The sequence below is a fragment of the Zonotrichia albicollis genome, chromosome 4, assembly GCF_047830755.1.
Source record: "Zonotrichia albicollis isolate bZonAlb1 chromosome 4, bZonAlb1.hap1, whole genome shotgun sequence".
Taxonomy (NCBI): Eukaryota; Metazoa; Chordata; class Aves; order Passeriformes; family Passerellidae; genus Zonotrichia; species Zonotrichia albicollis.
Window position 1 is genome coordinate 34,157,302 of NC_133822.1, and position 17,132 is coordinate 34,174,433.

A 17,132-nucleotide genomic window follows, 5' to 3' on the forward strand; every position below is an offset into this window, starting at 1 on the left:
GCGTGCGAGCCAAACCGGGCTGCTCCCATAGGACCTTGAACGGACCTTGTGCAAACTCAGCCGGCTGGAAAAAAACAGCCACCCCCCCAGACACCTCGCGTTTCAGATCTGACGGCGCCTCGGAAAAAGATTTGACTGGGGGAGCTCTGAGAGTCGGGGCAACTGCAACTGGCCACCTGTGTGTGGACGCGGATGTTCAGACTATTTCTGTGGGCAGGAATGGTCCCCCTGGGCTTGGATATGGAGCATAAAGGTATTTATAGAAAGAGTTAAAAAACTACGAAGCTGGCAGAGGGGAAGTAACCTATTGCAAAACAGCCCTGAAACCTTTTCCTCCGTGTGCTGGGCTTTGGGGCACCAGCCAGGGCAGTGGCAGGAGGACGTGCTGTTAGCACTGGGGGGGCACACCGCAACAAACCCCGATTCAGCGTCCCCGGCCCCGTTGTGTAACGCAGACAGATCCTCTTTGTCTCCCTTTTCTTTTTTTTCCCCTGCCTTTTGAGCCCATTTTTTGTTCCTGCCAAAATCTCTGCCTAGCTTTTCCAGCTCCATCTCCCACTGTGCCAGCTGCCCTTTTTCACCCCCTCCAGTGGCTTCCCATCTCTTTGCAAGTGTCTGGCTGGGGCAGAGGACACCTCCCCTCCCCAGTGGCACCTTTATCTCTGGCCATGCAGATGGCAATCCCGTGTCCCAACCTGGGAACGCTGGCAGCGGCTGTCACAATGGCACCTGCTGCAGTTGACGTAACCTGGTGTGGATTAACCAACCCCCCGGGAGGCTCAGGGGATAAGCTGGGTGCTGAGCCACCAGGCACTAAGTAGGGTGTACAGCCCCAGGTCAACCCATCCCCTCCTCAGGAGCCACTTTTTTGGGTGTGAAAGGTTCCTGGGGGATTTGGGAAGATGTTCTCAGGGGAGGGGGGTTTGTCCTTGCTGCATCCCTGGTCTTGTGGAGGAGGTGGTGATGTCAGAGCCATGGGAGTTTTTGAGAGGGTGTGGGAAGACTGGGGCAAAGATAAGTGGTGTGTAGCTGGGAGCTTCTGCCTCATTTTCCCCACAGCAGCAGCAGCGGGGAGTGTCAGCTCTCTTTTTGGGGGTTACCGGGGCATCACTGTGCTGGGGGTGGGGCAGAAGGGGTGGGGCCAGCTGTCCCAGTTTGGCAGTTCTTGCTGGGGAAATGCAGGAAAAATCCCTACCCTTTCCTAAAAGGCTTTGGAGGGCTGAAGCGACACGTTCAGGCATGCAAGGACAGGCCAGGGCTGGGAAAGCAGCCTCGGTGGGGAAGATCACAGCCCGTGTCTTCTCCACTAGGCCAACCTTTTTATTTAAATTCCCTCCCTGTCCCACCTATCCTTACAACCTGCTTTCCCGGTTCATCACGCCACCAGCTCCAGCGCCACCAAAAGCTGAGGCTGCACAGAATCAGAGCTGCACATCGATCCCCACATCACCCTGGGCAGCACACCACAACAGCCCAATCCAGCACGGTACCCAGCGCCCCTCACACCCACGACCCCACATCATCCACCAGCACCTTTTCCTGGTGGGCTGCCCTGGCCAGGCAGTGTCGCACGGCCAGCAGCACCTTCCCCAGGCGCCGGTCCAGCGCCTGCAGGTGGGGCTCAGCCAGGACGGGGGCCAGCGGCTCCGCGGCCAGCGCCTCCCGCAGCACGTCACTCAGCCGGTAGGGCTCGGTGGCCAGCAGCTGCAGCCGCAGGTAAGTCGACTTCTTGATGCTGCCGGAGATGAGGAGGGAGAGCTCTCAAAAGGAGGAGCCTCTCCCCAGCAGCAGATCCGGGCTGGGGGCAGCCCCTTACCTGCAGCATTGCTGGAGGGGGGCCAGGATGGACGGTTCATCGCGGGAGTGTGTGCCGAAGCTGGGCGGGGGGAGAAGCCCATAAGGATGTGTCAGGGTGGCATTTCGGCAAGACTGGAGGTCTCCCCCACCCCTCTGCTGTGATTGCTCCCCCCTACTCCCCAGCTTTACCCGCGACCGTTGTCCAGGTGGAGCAGGAAAGTGTCATTCCCAAATTTCTCAAAGGTCTCATAGTGGTGCCGGTCCATGTTGCCTGTGGCGGGCCAACAAATTTGGCATCAGGTTGTGGGCTGGAAGATGGGAGCAAAGACACGGAGCACTCCTCTGGTGTGAGAGTGAAACCCAGAACCCGGGGAAAAGGGTTGGAGGCACCTCTAACTTGTCCATCTGGTGGCCATGGCCGTGCAGGGGAGCTGAGCAGAGACCCCACGGCCTCCCCTTCTCATCCCAGCAGCCCCACAGAGGGACAACAGCGGCAAATGGAGCAGAAGTAATGGCAAAGGCATGGCTGGGTGGTCAGGAATGAGGAGATGGGAAACTCTCCCAGTCAGATGCTGGTGAGGGGACAGCACAGGGAGGAAGAAATGGCCCAGGGACAGGAGAGGCATCAAGAGCCTTGGGCAGCATCAGCTCCACATGCAGCTCTCCAGGGGCTGCATGTGAAAGCATGCTGGAAGGTGCTTCTCATGTCCAGGGTATTCAGCTGGAATCTCCCTGGAATCTCTCGACCTTCAATTTCTGCCTCGGAAATGCCCTAGTGGCGCAGCCCTGTGCTGTCATTGTGAGTGACACTGCAGCTCACTGCAGCCTGAACAACAGTTTGGCCAAAAAATCTTGCAGGGCACAGTACCAGGGGACACGGAGCCGTTTGGGCCTCTAGGTCCTGAGGGACCTCCAGAGCCCTCAGCAGAAGCACAGAGGGGCTCACCCATGAGGAAATCGAGGATTGCCATGTCGATGAGGTCGAGGAGGCGGTGGCCCCTGTCGTAGGGCGGCGTCTCTCGCACCTGAGCACAGTAGTTGGGGTTCAGCTCCCACCTAGTGGCAGAGGCCAGGGAGGGCAATGGGGCCATGGCAGTGGCTGTGGAGAAGCCCCCTCCCACCCATGGCTCTGCTGGCCCACGTCCCCACACCCCCATGCCCCGCCTCACTCAGCCTTCTTGCTCTTGTGGTAGGAGCGGCGCCAGGGGCTGCGCCAGGAGCGGCGCTTGGCCAGGGTCTTGTCGGGGAGCAGGGCAGCCATGGAGCCCTCCAGCCGGTCCGGTTTGCCACAGAGGGCGTGCTCCGTGGAGCAGTAGTAGGAGCACTCCCCGTAGAAGCAGACGTTTCCCGCTGGCCAGGGGACAAAACAAAGGTTGACAAAGAGGAGGGAGGCACCCCTGGGCAGAGCAGTCCAGCAAACAGCCAGGGAAGGATGCTCCATGCACTCTGGCCACGTGCCACCAGCAAAGCAATGGCAAGGGAGGCTGTGAGGAGCAAAGGCCTGTGGCAGGGCACCCGGGGGAGCTGGAACAGTCCCCAGCGAGATAGTTTGTCTGAGTGTGGGGGTAGCCAGAGCAGCAGCAGCCAGCACCAGGTGAGCTCCATCCAGGTGGCCACAGGAGAGGACAGAGAGCATGAAAGTTCACCTGGGGAGATGAAGAAAGTCTTGGCCAGTTTCTTGTCTGTGGTGATGTCCCGAATTTCCTTTGTTATGTTGACCAAACGGCCAGAAACTGGGGGGATTCGCCGGAAATCCAGAATCCTGAAACACAGAACTTGGAACTATTTCTTACTGACCTCAGCTGGTTTAATAACAGCGAGTTACTAAAACTGACAGGAGATACAGGTATCCCTCACACCCAAGGATTGAGAGGTGGGATGAAGGAGGAGTTTCTCTGGAGGCTTGGATGCAAAGCTTATGCTCACCTGTCCAGGTGGAAGGCTGCAATCTCTGCATTGTGCCGCTCAAAGTCTGAGAAGTAGAAGAAATCAATGGGGGTCTCCTGGTCCCGGGTCTGCCTGGAAAGAGAGGGGACAGTAGGGGCAATCACCATGGGTGGGGTCGCTCCAAGCATGGGATTAGTTCCAAACCACCTTGTGTTCCCTTGTGACACTGGAGACAGCCAAACCCAGTCTCCTCCAGTCACTTCCTGATGGGTGGATGGCTCCAAGTCCCCTATCCAGGCTCCCAACTCAAGGGGTGGGGAAGCCCTCACGGACTGGAGGCTCCTGGATGGTCCTCATGGACCACCTTCTTCTTTCCACCACTGGAGGTCACTACCCCATCACAAGCTGCATCCAGTTTGCAGAAAGCTCCGCCCGGGAAGGCGAGGGAAACGGGACCATTCTGCTCGCCTCAGTTTTGGGATGGAGGTGCTGAAACGAGGCAGCACATGAAGCATTTCTCCATTTCTCCCTCCATGGTCCCTTCTGACCACTTCTCGCTACCTAACAGGACCGTGTGGGCGAGGTATAGGTTGTCCCAGCCTCTACTCACTTCATGGGCTTGAAGAGGGCCTGCCCATAGTTTGGGAACGTCATGATGAGCTTGAGCTGGGTCCCGCCGGACTTCTGGACTGGAAGGAGGCACACGGGGGTGAGGGAGGCGGGCAGCAGGCAGGGGGCAGGGTGCGGGCAGGAGTGGGGCAGGTGCAGAGGTGGTACCTGAGCTGACGATCCTCTGCGTGGCCAGATCCCGGAGCAGCGCGGGCAGCAAGGGGTCCCGGCGGGGGTACAGCTCATAGCGGTTGATGCCGATGTGGAATTTGAGCCACGTGGGGTAGGTGTCATAGGCTGTCTTCCCTGTCGGGAGGAGCGCCTCGGCTTTACTGCTGCTGACCCTGCAGCCCGACAGCCACCACCAGCCCAACAACAATGACAGCTTTTAGTTGGGACAGGACGGCTCCCGTGTCCCCGGGCCCTCCCTGGGAGCCAGTGCATGGAGGGTGAGGTGGGGAGAAAGGCCAGAGCAAGCCCTAGATTGGTTCCAGGTTTCATGGTGGCAGAACCCCCTGCCCCATATAGCCTTCATGGGGCACTTGGCATCTGGTAGATCCCACCCAAAGTTGGTGGCCAGCAAGATCCACCAGCATGGCTGGATTGGACATAGTGTCTTCCCTCCATCCCCCATGGAAAATCCCTGGGTTGATCCTGTTTCCCTCATCCATGCATTTATTTCCCTAGTGGAACAGATCATCTCATTGTTTTTCCCTGAGGGATTGGCTCCCAGGAGTACAGTCTGCTACATTCCTTCATGTGCTTCCTGGGGACACGTGTGTGTACACTGAACACGGGTGGAGGAGCATGGGCTTCCCAGCCATCCCCAGCACTGACCCGAACTCCCATCCTCAACAGCCCATTCCCCTTGGGTGGGTTTCCCCAGGGGGATAAGTTTGGGTTAGCACTACCCCTGCCTCTGTGCATCCTGGAAATTTGAAGTTTGCTGGCATTCAAGGGAGCCCCGGGGGGTGTCTGCCCCACCTCTGTGCTAGCACACACTGGCACTCAAAGGGACAGTTAGCCCAAGGTATCTATAACCTAAATCCATGTCCCTCTCTAGAGAAACACAGACTGTGCACTGATTTCATCAAACCAGACCCAAGGCGGTCCTCGGAGATAAGGCAAATGCCCATTTCTGGAAACCAGCTCTTAAGCCAGCTTTTATTCTCTCCCAGTTCTAGCAGGCACCACTTTTGGAAGGTGTGCTTTCTGTAAGGAAGCTACGTGTTACTATGCTAAAGCTTTTAATATCTTCCCTTCTAATTAGAGGTTAGTAGTCCAAAGATAAAAATAGACAGCTGTCAGCAGTGAGCTCACCATCGGCCGAGCCTAACAAGGTCAGGCAATATCCTGCAAAATGCAGGACAGGAATGGTCTCATGGTTAGAGGTAATCTAAATTGCAAGCTTTGCATCTCCAATATCCCAAGAGAGGGGGATAAAACTTGTTACAAATCTGGAGTGGGGCCTTCCTCGTATACAGAGATACTAAGGGCTAGTCTGCATTGGGGAAGGGAAGGAGCTGAGAGATCACCTAATAGATATCCGTAATGCAATGAATAATTCAAGAGTCTCCTTCAGCTTTGCTGTGTGCTACAAGCTTATGGGTAGCAGCCCAAAAATTCAGGGCTAGGAGAGGATTTGAGATATGAGAAGAGCATGCTCAGTAAGGGGGGCCCCTCTAGGGTAGGAAGTTGATCTACAGAAGGGAACTACTTTGGTAGTTTGGTCCTTGCTGCTTGTTCCCAGAAACCCACATATCCCCCAAATGCAAGCTAGGGCTGAGTTTGGTCCTCACCATTCATCACTCCCGCTGCTGTGCAGGCTGAACCTCTCCATGGGGTTGACGACAAACAGCTTGTCCTTCTCTGTCACCTCTGGGAGTGGGATGTTGTAAAGAGGATGCTCGAAGAGTGCTGCCAGCTTTGATCCCTTGGACCACCCTGCATTCGCCTCTCCATGCTGCTGCTGGACCCCTGGCTCTCCAGCCCTTGCGTGCAGCCCCGCTCTCTCTGGCTGGGAACTTTTCTCCAAGGAGCCGTTGCTTCCGCTGAAATCCTGAAGGATCCGCAGGCTCAGCTTTTTGAGGCCAGCCGGCATGGGGCTGCCTGACGGGACACCCACAGCTTTTGATGCTTTAGTATTGCAGCCACAGGACCTGCGGGTTGTGGGGAGAGCAAAATCCACCACCAGGTGCACGAGAAGGGCCAAGAACACAAGAAAGAGAAAGCTGATTTTAAGTTTCCTCTGGAGAAACATTTGCAGCCGCCACCGCATCCTTCCTCACACAAAACACTCAGCAAGGATGGACACAAACACAAGGTTAAAAATGTTGGTGTGGCTGCAGCCTCTGTGCAAAAATAGGAGAGAGGTTTCCTGGATTCAGAGCATCCCAACAAAAGATCAACTGGTGCACGGGCAGAGTGGCAGGAAAGGTCTGTCACCACGGCCCCTCACAGTGTGACACCACCAGGATGGGACAGGAGGTAGTGGCAGGGTTTATCAGTACTGATAAGGGTCGAGCTGCCACTGCCAAGGTTAGAGTGAACGGGGCAAGTTCCAAATCAATAGCTGCAATGCTGGCTCGGGGACAGCAATGGCTGCAGATGACTCCTCACTGTCTTGTCTTTCTGTGCTGTCACCTGCACAGGGCTGCAGAACATTTCTTTGAACACAGGGCATTAAAATGGTTCTGCCCCTCTGCAGCACACACCCTGCCAAGCATTATGTAGTCCCATTCCCCATGTTCATCACAGCTGCACTCTCAGAATCCAGCATTTTTTTCCCATTGCTTGACCATATCAATTTTATCACCCTCCCTCATCATTTGAAATTCAGTTGTACTCAAGCCCCCTTTCAAAACTCACTCAAACTGGATAAAATGGAGGGGATGTGAGTATCAACATTGCTGCAAGGGGAAATTCCGGGCTGGCAGTGTAAGGAAGGGCTGCCAGGTGAGTTTCAGGGGCAAGGATGTTCCCTAAGGGCCTCTAAAGCAGGCAGGGCAAGCAGGCAAGCAGGAGTGAGGATACTGCTTTGGGCATTGGCACAGAAGGGCAGTGGGACCCACCAAGTATTGGGGAGGACTGGCAGCTTGTGGAAGGGAAGAACATTTCTTTTTACGAGAAATTCACTTTTGCAGAGACACCCAGGGACACAGAGCTGGTGCACAAAAATGGTTCATGATTTTGATAAGGGACAGACAAGCACAAGACCACCTGCAATAAGTCTGGGGGCTGTGCTACAGTCTGGCACAATGTTTATTTTCTCTTTGCTCTTGCAAAGGATGCAGAAGGCATGTGAAATCCCGTACATCATGTAATTCTTCCTTGTCGCGAGATGCACCAGCAGCCAGCTTGGAAATGCTCAGTCCCAGCCAGGGAGGGTACGATGATCAGGGGGCTATTGTGGAGACCCCCTGCTCTGCTGCGCTGCCCGCGCTGCCCTCTCCGCACGGTGCTGTGCCGGTCCGCTCCCAGGCGGCGCGCTGGGAACGCGCTGTCCCCGGTGTTCCCGGCTCGCGTGTCCCACGGCGCGACAGTTGCCTGGAAACCGCCTCCGGCTGACACCATCGCCGCCCCAGATTCAGCCAGCCCCGCGTTCCCCTGCCTTCTGCTGGCAACATGGCCGAGGAGAGCCGGGGCAAGCGAGGAGGAGGAGAGCTTTCCAGCCCGGCTGGCGAGCTCGAAGCCCCGCAGAAGGAGCTGGTGGAGGAGAGCAGATGGCTTCCCTGCGTGGAGGAACACAGCGTCCTGCTCCGGGAAGTTTGCTGAATTCAGTCCGGACACACGTTTCAGACAGAAGGCCCCTAGGAGGGGCTGTAGCTGGAACATGGGATCATTAGGTCATGGCTCAGAAAAACAGCAACCAACCAACCAAAACACCAACTCCCTGTACTAACTGATCGCATCACAGGAGCTGGGCTCGGCTCCCGGAGCAGGGCCACAGGTTTCATTAATCCAGAACCAGCCTTGAAGAGAAGGAGACCTCCTCATTCCAGTGCCCCAAACCAGCTCCAAACTGGGCTGGAGGGGACAGAAACGTCCTTCTCATGTCCTGGGGTCAGATGAGCATAGGGATCCTATGCGCTGAAGCCACCCTACTGACTGTTAGTCCCATTCCCAGATAATGAAACTTGCAATCCTGCCTCCTCACCCTGATTTAGCATCCCATTGCAAAGCAAAGGCAGGGGGCTTAGGTGAGGCATTCACCACCCTTAGCACTTGAATGCTGGCATTAAATATTAACCAAAAGATTTTTCAGCGAGTCAGACGTGAGCCTGCAGCGACGGAGAAGAGCTGGAGACCTTCAAAGTCTGCCCTGATCACGTGACTTGTTGCCATGACATCATCATAGAGACAGGGCTGAATTTGCACCTCTTTCTTTTCATCTCCCCCCTCCAGCTCTTCCTCCATCTTCCCAGCAGGTTCAAGTCACCCTTGGGGCGGAGGAGGAGCCCTACATCCGAGGACATTTTCACTGCTGGCTCCAAATCGGGACTCATCGGCAGCTGATAATGATGTTCCCATCTCCCCTCAGCAGGGAGGGATGAAGTCATGAGGCACAGCCTCTGAGCCGCTATCGCAGCTTTAGGGGACGGGTGGATAGAAAGAGTCATTTTGGCTGCCACCCATCCATCACCCTGCGTTTTCCATCTCATTTTCTACATCTGACTCAGCCTGATGCTTTGACAGGAAATGGCAGCAATATGCAGGGGGGCAAGAAATTAAAGGGAAACAATAGCAAGCAAACTGTTGCCAACTTTCCCAGCTTTCCACTGAAAATCCATAAGGAAAAAATCCTCCAGCAACTGAGAGCAGTTTTATAGTAAAAAGTAGAGAGGCTTTAGAGGCTCCAAAGCCTCATAGAATCATAGGGTTGGAAGGGACCTTTAGAGGTCACCCAGTCCAAAGTCCTTGCAATGACCAGGGGCACCTTGAACTAGATTGTATTGCTCAGAGCCTCATCCAACCTATCCCTGAATGCTTCCATTGTTTGGGCACCCATCACCTCTCTAGGCAACCTGTTCCAGTGTTTCATCACCCCCATTCTAAAAGACTTTTCCCTTCCCTATATCCAATCTAGAACAAACCTCTTTTAGTTTACAACCTCTAATCCTTGTCCTATCACCACAGGCCCTGCCAAAAAGTCCCTCTCCAGCTTTCCTGTTGACATCCTTTAGGTCCTGGTATAAGGGCTCTCCAGAGCCTTCTCCAGGCTGAACAACTCCAACCCTCTCAGCCTGTCTTCATCACAAAGGTTCTTCAGCCCCCTGATCATCTTCGTGGCCTCCTTTGGACTGGATCCAGCAGGTTCATCAGCCACAGAGGGGTCTCTTGTGGGAAAACACAGGACAAGATTCCATCTCTGATCCATAAACCTTACTCCCGTAAAAACTACAGGTATGCCCAAAGATGTTCCAGCTCGACAACAAAAGGAGAGTGAAAGTCTTTTTTCTAACACACAGGGGCCAGCAAAGCATGGCTCAATGTGCAACAGGCAGGACAATGGATCTGATTGAACACTTGCCTCAGGGCTGGGGCTCTGACACACAGCCACATTTTGGGAGGCTGAGGCTTGTGCTTTCAGGTACAATGCCAATGACAAGAATGCAAATCAGCTAACAAGGGTTTGCCTCAAGGTGACTTCCTGTAGGAAAGCTGTTACTTTTATGAATAAAAATAGCCTGCCACTCTCCTGTGAGCCACCTTGCACTTACCTGGTGAGAATGGCAGTGTGGGAGCTGACTTGCTGCACATTCACACCTAGCTCACCTCAATCTGTTTGCACACTCAGGCTTTGAGAAGGCTGGGGAGCACTCACCCTTCCCTTGTTGCCAATGCAGGTCATGGAGACATCAGCTTTGATCAGCTGGTGGCCAAGAAGATAAACAGGCAGCAAGTCCAAGAGACTGTGTGCTGATGTCAGCAGCTCCCTGTGGTCATCTGCAGGTCACCACGACCCTGCAGAGATGCCCATGACCAGTGTGCCTGTGCATATGCACAGAGCAGTTAATTATTCATTAGCATGAAAGAGGCACAATTAAAGTGACCATGGTATGGCTGAAGGGATCATCCCACTCCAGCATGGGGCATTTCAAAGACTTTACCTGTTGATCTGGATTTAGAAGAGACAGAAAATTGCAGAAGAGGAAATAATCTTTTCCACCTGCCAGCTGTAAAAAGTGTTGTCAATAGCACTATCTTCACATAAAAGCAGGCAGCTGGAGAGACACAGAGCAACTGCACGATGAGACAGCTCAGAGGATTTGGGCTCTCACACAGCACAGCAATCCTTCCTGATCATGGGGCAGGAATCATGGTACCAACCTACCCTGGCCCAGCCAGGTCCAGATGGACAGATGGTCCAAATTTGAAATAATTCTTAGTTGTCTTCATATTACTCCAGTTCCTAGCTCCCTGACACAATGAAATTGAGAAAGGACATCTCTAGCATAACACTTGAGGTTCAGAAAAAAGAACAAAAGGAATTGTAAGACCAGGCTGATCAACCACAGCATTAATGCAGAAAGATCCATCAGACATAACTATGGACGAGAGATGTCAGCTGGCAACATTCTGAGGGAAAATCTGAAAATTAAGGAAGCTACAAAGACAGCTGCCTGTCAAACAGGACAGAGGGACGTGGCCAGCAGCACCACGGGCCTGGCAATGCTCCTCACCATGGTGGTGGCTTGCACTGCTAAAAGGAACAGAACAGGGAGGATGAGAGTCACGCAGGAAACCAGCAGGATGGAACTCTGTCACTGGCCTCTGCCTGTGCTACACCATGGCTTACTCATTTCCACGGTTCTTGAACTACTTTGCCTACAGAAATGCACGCAAAGATATTTTACTAAACTTTTATTGTAAAAACACAGTTCCCCAGGTTTTATAAATATGCCATACATGTAACATAGTTACGCTCATTTGATCCTCCAACACCAATAGCTTCCAAAAATGAAACAGGCTAAAAGAATGCAAGTCCAGAAAGACATTAGGCTTCTGATGACCAAGTTATATTTCACATGGAGCCTCCTTTCTCTGTCAGCCTCCAAACAAGATGCTGAAAGTACACAGCACTTGCAACGCCCCCAGGAACTGACAGGGAGGCATCTGAGCCTTAAAAAGAGCTCTCACCCACTCCCCAGGCATCGTCAGCCGCCTGTGTTTTCATGCTGTCTCAGTTGCTGTGGGTGAGAAAGGAGGGGGCAGTTTGCATAGCAACCTCCTACACCCAGGCAGCTCAGCTGCTGTACCCTCCCAAAACAGCAGGGAAGGGCAAGCTGGGACTGCTTCCCTGTGGCTCACACCTCCACAGACAGCCTGAAGGGAGGCCCTGGGTGCTGTCAGGTCTGAGCAGACATCTCAGAAGAAAGGAAGAATGTACAGGCAGCATCCAGAGAGGGGAAAGACAGGTGCTGGTCAGAGCCATACTGCATGGTAGTTGAGAAAGCAGAGAGGAAAACTATGTGGAATAAAGGGGAGTTAAAAAAAACATAGGGCTAGATGGCACCTCCTTGCTTTTGCTTTCCCCTGCTAGTGCTGCTGTGCAGTGTGTTGTGAGATTACCTGTTCCTCACTTCCCTCCTGCTCCAGCTCAAACACCAAGGAAAGAGCCAGACAGATGAGAAATCCCACAAGCAGACAGGACAGTTTAGCAAGATTATACACACACACACGCACCAACTTCATGTATCCCACAGAACTGTACGTCAGTATGAAAAAAAGAAGTCTTGACATTTAAGTATTAAAAATAAAGCCCCACCTCCAGATCATACAAAACTTGTCAAAAGCAGGAAGAAATCTCTTGTATTGAAGCAAGTCTGGGACCTGGCCAGGGGTCAGGAGCACTTCCAGACGCACACGGCCAGGCTGCCACCAAAGAACATGTACAGCAGGTTCTTCACCTCGTGAGTGATCTCAAAGCCAAAACCTTCCCCAATCACCACATGCCAGGAGGACCCAAATTTCTTGTCCATGGTCTCTTTGATCATCTTGGCAGCACTCTGGAGAATGTTAAGGAAGACAGCATAGGGTGAGACAAAGCAACCAGAGAGGTTTTATGCAAACATCCCCCTAATCTTTTCCTCCCTTTAAGACTACTCATGCCATGGGCAACAGGTATAGCAGCCACAGGACTTGGGAGCTCTCCAGAGGTAAAACCAGGGGTAGAACTGGTCTCAGCAGCCTCCAGCCCAGCAGCTAGACCTGCATCACTTCTGTAGTTCACACAGTCTGAAGCAAGAGCTCTGCTTCAGATGCTGCTGGAGTTATACTGGTTGCGGTGACCATGAGAGCAGATTCAGGTCACTGAGCTGCAGCTATTTTTACAGGAGTCCATTTTTTTTTTCTCCAGCTAATTACCAAAACACTAAAAGTAGGCTGGCTTTTAAAAGGCTTGCTTCTCCCAGATCACACCCTGCTTGATCCTAAAAAAGGCGAGAGGAAAATTTTTCAGCGACAGGAGGTGTCCTGCCCATGAAGCAAGGTATGTATTCCCTTGATCGTTGGTCCTAAAGCCAAGAGGGAATACTTAACAGACTTCCACGTACACCCAAAACAAGAGATTCCAAGCAGTTCTGAACCAAGCCCCCAGGACACAGGGCATTTTATGAACAGAGTGGAAGCATGTCCCAGGAAGGCAGGATAAGCAAGGAGGTAAGGTCTGGGAGCACCACTACCAATCTCTGCAAAGTGCTATTCTAGATCTTGCAGAGCAAGGGAACTGAATCTGAGATCTTGCCAAGCTCTTTGCCTCCTTCTACCCCAGCTCAGTGCCGAGAGTAACAGGCTGCCAGGACCTGACTCTGCTCTGCCCTACACCCCCATCCCTGCTCCTGCAGCACCAGCAGGGTGCCCATTCTGGGGGTGGCTGGTACCTCGTTGTTGGTGGCATGCTTCTCACACGCCGTGACGCACAGCTCCATGGTCTCCACGCGCATCTCCTCCGGCATGTCCGAGTGCTGCCAGGGGCAATCAGACAGACAGACAGACAGCTGAGCACAACAATCAGAGCTGGACACACCACAGCAGTAACTGCTCTAATTTCTGCACGGGCTCTATCAGGGGCTTAGATGGAGTAAACCTGAAAAGGTTTATTGCACTGTAAGGAAGTGAACCATTCCTCCAGCCAGTGAGGAATTCTTCTCGACCTACATGAAAATTAGCACTGTGTAAGCACAGCTTAAAGAAGGAAATCAAGACATTTGCCAGTTTTTCTGCTATAAGATAAAGGGAAAGCACACTAACAGTGTTTCCACCACAGTCCTTAATTATTGCTATATGAGTAAAGAAATCTAAAATACACAGCCTTTTCTGCTGCTGCTATCTGGCTGGCTAGCAAGATCTTTTGCTCCAGCTTCTCCAGGACAAAAAGCAAGCTGCATGTGCTCTCAATCTGTTTGATGGATCACTTTGCCCCAGGCTTCCTCTGGCTGTCATGGGGAACACTGGAGCTATTAGATTTGCCCAGGAGAGATCAAGGACAGGGAGAAAGCAGCAGTGACAACCAGGATCTCTGCACAGCACCAGCACTACATGTTCTCACAGTAGCTACGCAGCAGGAGAAGGACAGTTAGAATGAAGACAGATTTTCACATCTCTGACATCGGTAAATGTGCAATCCATCTCCCTCCATACCCTAATCAGAGGAAAAGTGTGAAGCCTTTTATAATCAGCCTCGTCCTTTTTTTCCTCCTCAGCTTCTTCCATGGTCCTTCCACAGAGACTCCAGGAAGGGGCAGAGGGGCTACCTGGAGTTCAGCAAAGTGCTGTGGCACGGCCAGCTGAGAGGAACAGGGCTCTGTGTTCCTCTCTTCAGCAGGAGGAGTTGCTTCTTGGCCTAGAGGACACTGCTTCAACAAAAACAAACACGGGCAAGAGACAGATGGCTTTCAATTAAAACACAAGGCAAATGAAACTGTTACAAGAACATCATGCTATCTCACTCACTTGCCATTTCCTCAACAGCACCTTCACACCCCCCTGAGAGTCTCAGCTTGCATTAATAGACCATTAATGCAAACAAATTATTAAACTGTATCTTTTTCCATAAGTGAGGAGCACAGCACTTCCCAGAAGCACCAGTGGAGCTTGAGGGAAGAGACGAGCCAAGGTACAGCTTTCAGGAGAGGACAAGAGAACAACGTATCAGCTGCTACCACTCTTGATTAATTCCAAAAGGATTTCCCAGGACACTATTATCTGCAGTAGCTTCAAACTGCACACGACAACAGGAGGGTACGAGTATTTTAGGCACAGAATCTGTGCACTCGGATTGGACGGATATGTTTAACAGGAACATCTCGGTCTCGTTTGTGCACTTGCTCCTCAGATCGCAGAGCATGTGTCAGCTGGGGAGGGCCATATGGGAAAACTCTGGACGTGCCTCAGGGCCTCATTACCAGCCTGCTTCCCCCCGGGCAACGCAGAGGCACAGCACTGACCCACAGATTCAGAGCCTTTCACCGCCAATCCCCCTCTGGCTCTTTCCCCCACAACAAAGCATCTTCCTCTCCTACCCAGGGGAGCCAGGGTGAGCTGATATTAAAGGAAAACGAAACCAGCACGGCGCCAGGCGACACACCAATCCTGTATGCCACGTACACAGAGCTGTTGGCTAAAGCACCGAGTCCGACCAACACCGTGGCACCCAACCCCCGACCTCCGCCGGACAGACCCCCCGCCCGCTCGCCCGGCGCCACTCCCGGGAGCCCCTTCAATACCCACCCCCAGCCCGGGGCGTGCCCGCGGCCACAGTCCGAGGGTGCGAGGCAGCGGAACGCGGCCAGAGTGGGCCGCACGCCCGAAGCGGCCCCGCCGCCCTCGTCCCGGCGGAGGCAGAGCTGGGCCAGCGGCCCCGAGCGGGCCTGCGGAGCTGCGGGCGCGGCCTCACCTGCGCGGCCGCCGCGGCCCAGCGCCGTTGCTAAGGAAGGGCCGCGCTTGTCATAGCAACCGGCGCGGGAAGTCCCGCCCCCTCGGCCTCCATTGGACGGGCTGTGCCGCTCGGCGTGCCTGATTGGCTGTCCCCTGGCGGCCGCCGCGCGGGGCCTTGGGGCGCTTGCGGCGGTGGGGTGGCCGCGGAGCGCCTGTGCTGTGCCGCGCCCCCGGGCTCCCGCTGGCGTGTGGCAGCTTCGTGGTTTTCTGGCTTAAAACCCCTGAGGGACCTAGTTTTAGGTATTTTTTCTTTTAAAAAACTAGGATAAATATAAGAACAAGGAGCGATTTGGGGCAATTTTGGGTTTTTTGTTTTTAACCACAGAATCAGGTTAGGAAGCCCTCTGAGATCATGGAGTCCAGCCTGTGACCGAACGCTGCCATGGCAGCCACACCATGGCACTGAGTGCCACCTCCAGCCTTTCCTTAAACACCGCCAGCGACGGAGGAGGCTCCACCCCCTTCCTGGGCAGCCCATTCCCATGTCTAATCACTTTCTGTGAAAAAACTCCTGCCAATGTCCAGCCTGAACCTCCCTGGTGCAGCTTGTGACTGTGTCCTCTTGTCCTGTCTGGGTGCTTGGAGAAGAGCCTGACCCCACTTGGCCACAGCCTCCTTCAGGTAGCTGGGGAGTGATCAGGTGCCTGAGCCTCCCCCTCTCCAGGCTGAGCAACCCCAGCTCTCTCAGCTGCTCCTCCCGGGATTTGTGCTCCAGACCACCCAGCAGCTCCTTTCCCTTCTCTGGCCATGCCCCAGCACCTCAATGTCCTTCCTGAGCGGGGGGTTCCAGAACCGGACACAGTTCTCATTGTGTGGGAGTGGCAACAGCTCATGTTTGCATATCAACAGGAGTGTAAAGAAGGAGAAGGTGATGCCGTGGGGATGAATCATGAGTTTGCAAACAGCTCCTATAGCACCAGCCTCCATCCCCCACGGAGAAAATCACCTCCCTCCCGCCCTCCATAGCTTTATGCTTGTATAATGTCTGTTTGTTTTGAGGTTTTTCTTGGCTCTGGGCTTGCTACAAAACCTCTGTTGTCTCTGCAGCCTGCTAGCCAGACATGGATTGCCTCTAAACCAGGGCTTAAACAGTTTTCAGGGAGCTCTAGGGCTGCATTTGTCTGAAATTAACAAGGATGGAGAAGCAGCAAGCTCCCGGATAATACGAAGGGAAAGAACTTCTCCTGCGCAAAGCCCCAGCTGCTGGGTGTGATGCCTGGTTTTCCATCAGTGGCCATCCTTGTCTTGCAGAGTGGCTCATGGGTCTGATTTTTCATGTGGTGCTTGTGGCTGGTGTGTGCTTGAAACGTTCTTGCTGCTCGATGCCTGCTGAAAGAAGAATTTGCTTTCCAGCTGTTTGAGAAGGAAAAGAGTGGGGGAGGAACAATCTGGGCACTCTCCTGCCCCTGCCAGCTCAGGAGTCCTCTTCCCTGCCTGTAGCACCAAGCTCTGCCCTGAGATCAGGGCAGAACAGCACCTTGGTAATCTCTTCCACAGGTTCAGCAGTGAATCCGACCTCCTGGCTGTCCTTTGCCTGACAGAGCAGTGCTGGGGGCAGGGAAGCTGGCTTTGGGCTTGGGAAGACAAAGCTGCAGTGATCATTTATGTTTTCCTTTTCTGTCACTGCTGGTGGTGACAAAAATGAAGCACTGCCTCTTGAGTCACTTGTTCTCCTACCATTCCTGCCTCCTGGGCTAATTCCTTCTCCTTCCTCTTTTGGGCCTCTTGCAACAGAGCTAAAATTGTCAAGAGACAGATAAAAGCTGGGAGATCATCATTTTTTCTCTTCAGACAAGATAATTAGGAAGAGAATCTCTGTGAGGAAGAAGATCTTTCCATCATCATTACTTTATCTCCAGGCAGCTACTCTAATCTCTCCAGGGACACGGCTCTTTCAAGCA

The 17,132-nt window shown here is 53.5% G+C and overlaps 2 protein-coding genes across 5 annotated transcripts; both read right to left on the reverse strand.

Annotated features, from left to right (window-relative positions):
- Positions 1–475: 475 nt before the first annotated feature.
- On the reverse strand, positions 476–6,571 carry LOC102065653 (extracellular serine/threonine protein kinase FAM20C). The gene is made up of 10 exons (XM_005488633.4): positions 6,093–6,571; positions 4,462–4,637; positions 4,295–4,373; positions 3,724–3,816; positions 3,444–3,559; positions 2,967–3,147; positions 2,744–2,853; positions 1,987–2,068; positions 1,817–1,876; positions 476–1,735 (listed from the first exon to the last, which is right to left on the reverse strand). The coding sequence occupies exons 1-10, from the start codon at positions 6,569–6,571 to the stop codon at positions 1,501–1,503; spliced, it is 1,611 nt and encodes a 536-aa protein (XP_005488690.2). The 3' UTR covers positions 476–1,500.
- Positions 6,572–11,142: 4,571 nt separating this feature from the next.
- Positions 11,143–15,324, reverse strand: DNAL4 (dynein axonemal light chain 4). 4 transcript variants are annotated; one of them, XM_005488637.3, is made up of 4 exons: positions 15,191–15,324; positions 13,936–14,150; positions 13,176–13,259; positions 11,143–12,302 (listed from the first exon to the last, which is right to left on the reverse strand). In XM_005488637.3, the coding sequence occupies exons 2-4, from the start codon at positions 14,005–14,007 to the stop codon at positions 12,138–12,140; spliced, it is 321 nt and encodes a 106-aa protein (XP_005488694.1). In that variant the 5' UTR covers positions 14,008–14,150; positions 15,191–15,324; the 3' UTR covers positions 11,143–12,137. The 4 variants fall into 4 exon arrangements, with proteins under 4 accessions (XP_005488694.1, XP_005488692.1, XP_005488691.1 ...); XM_005488635.3 differs by having other exon boundaries at positions 13,936–14,147; positions 15,191–15,310; XM_005488634.4 differs by having other exon boundaries at positions 13,936–14,147; positions 15,025–15,237.
- Positions 15,325–17,132: the final 1,808 nt, after the last annotated feature.

Excerpts from the sequence above, each read along its gene's own strand:
- LOC102065653 (XM_005488633.4), bottom strand. The coding sequence starts at position 6,571 with ATGCGGTGGCGGCTGCAAATGTTTCTCCAGAGGAAACTTAAAATCAGC. Across the intron at positions 3,148-3,443 it reads GACTTTCTTCATCTCCCCAG|CGGGAAACGTCTGCTTCTAC; the intron begins GTGAACTTTCAT and ends TCCCCTGGCCAG. Across the intron at positions 2,854-2,966 it reads CACAAGAGCAAGAAGGCTGA|GTGGGAGCTGAACCCCAACT; the intron begins GTGAGGCGGGGC and ends CTCTGCCACTAG.
- DNAL4 (XM_005488637.3), bottom strand. The coding sequence starts at position 14,007 with ATGGAAGAAGCTGAGGAGGAAAAAAAGGACGAGGCTGATTATAAAAGG. Across the intron at positions 13,260-13,935 it reads ACACTTTTCCTCTGATTAGG|CACTCGGACATGCCGGAGGA; the intron begins GTATGGAGGGAG and ends TGCCCCTGGCAG. Across the intron at positions 12,303-13,175 it reads AGCATGCCACCAACAACGAG|AGTGCTGCCAAGATGATCAA; the intron begins GTACCAGCCACC and ends AACATTCTCCAG.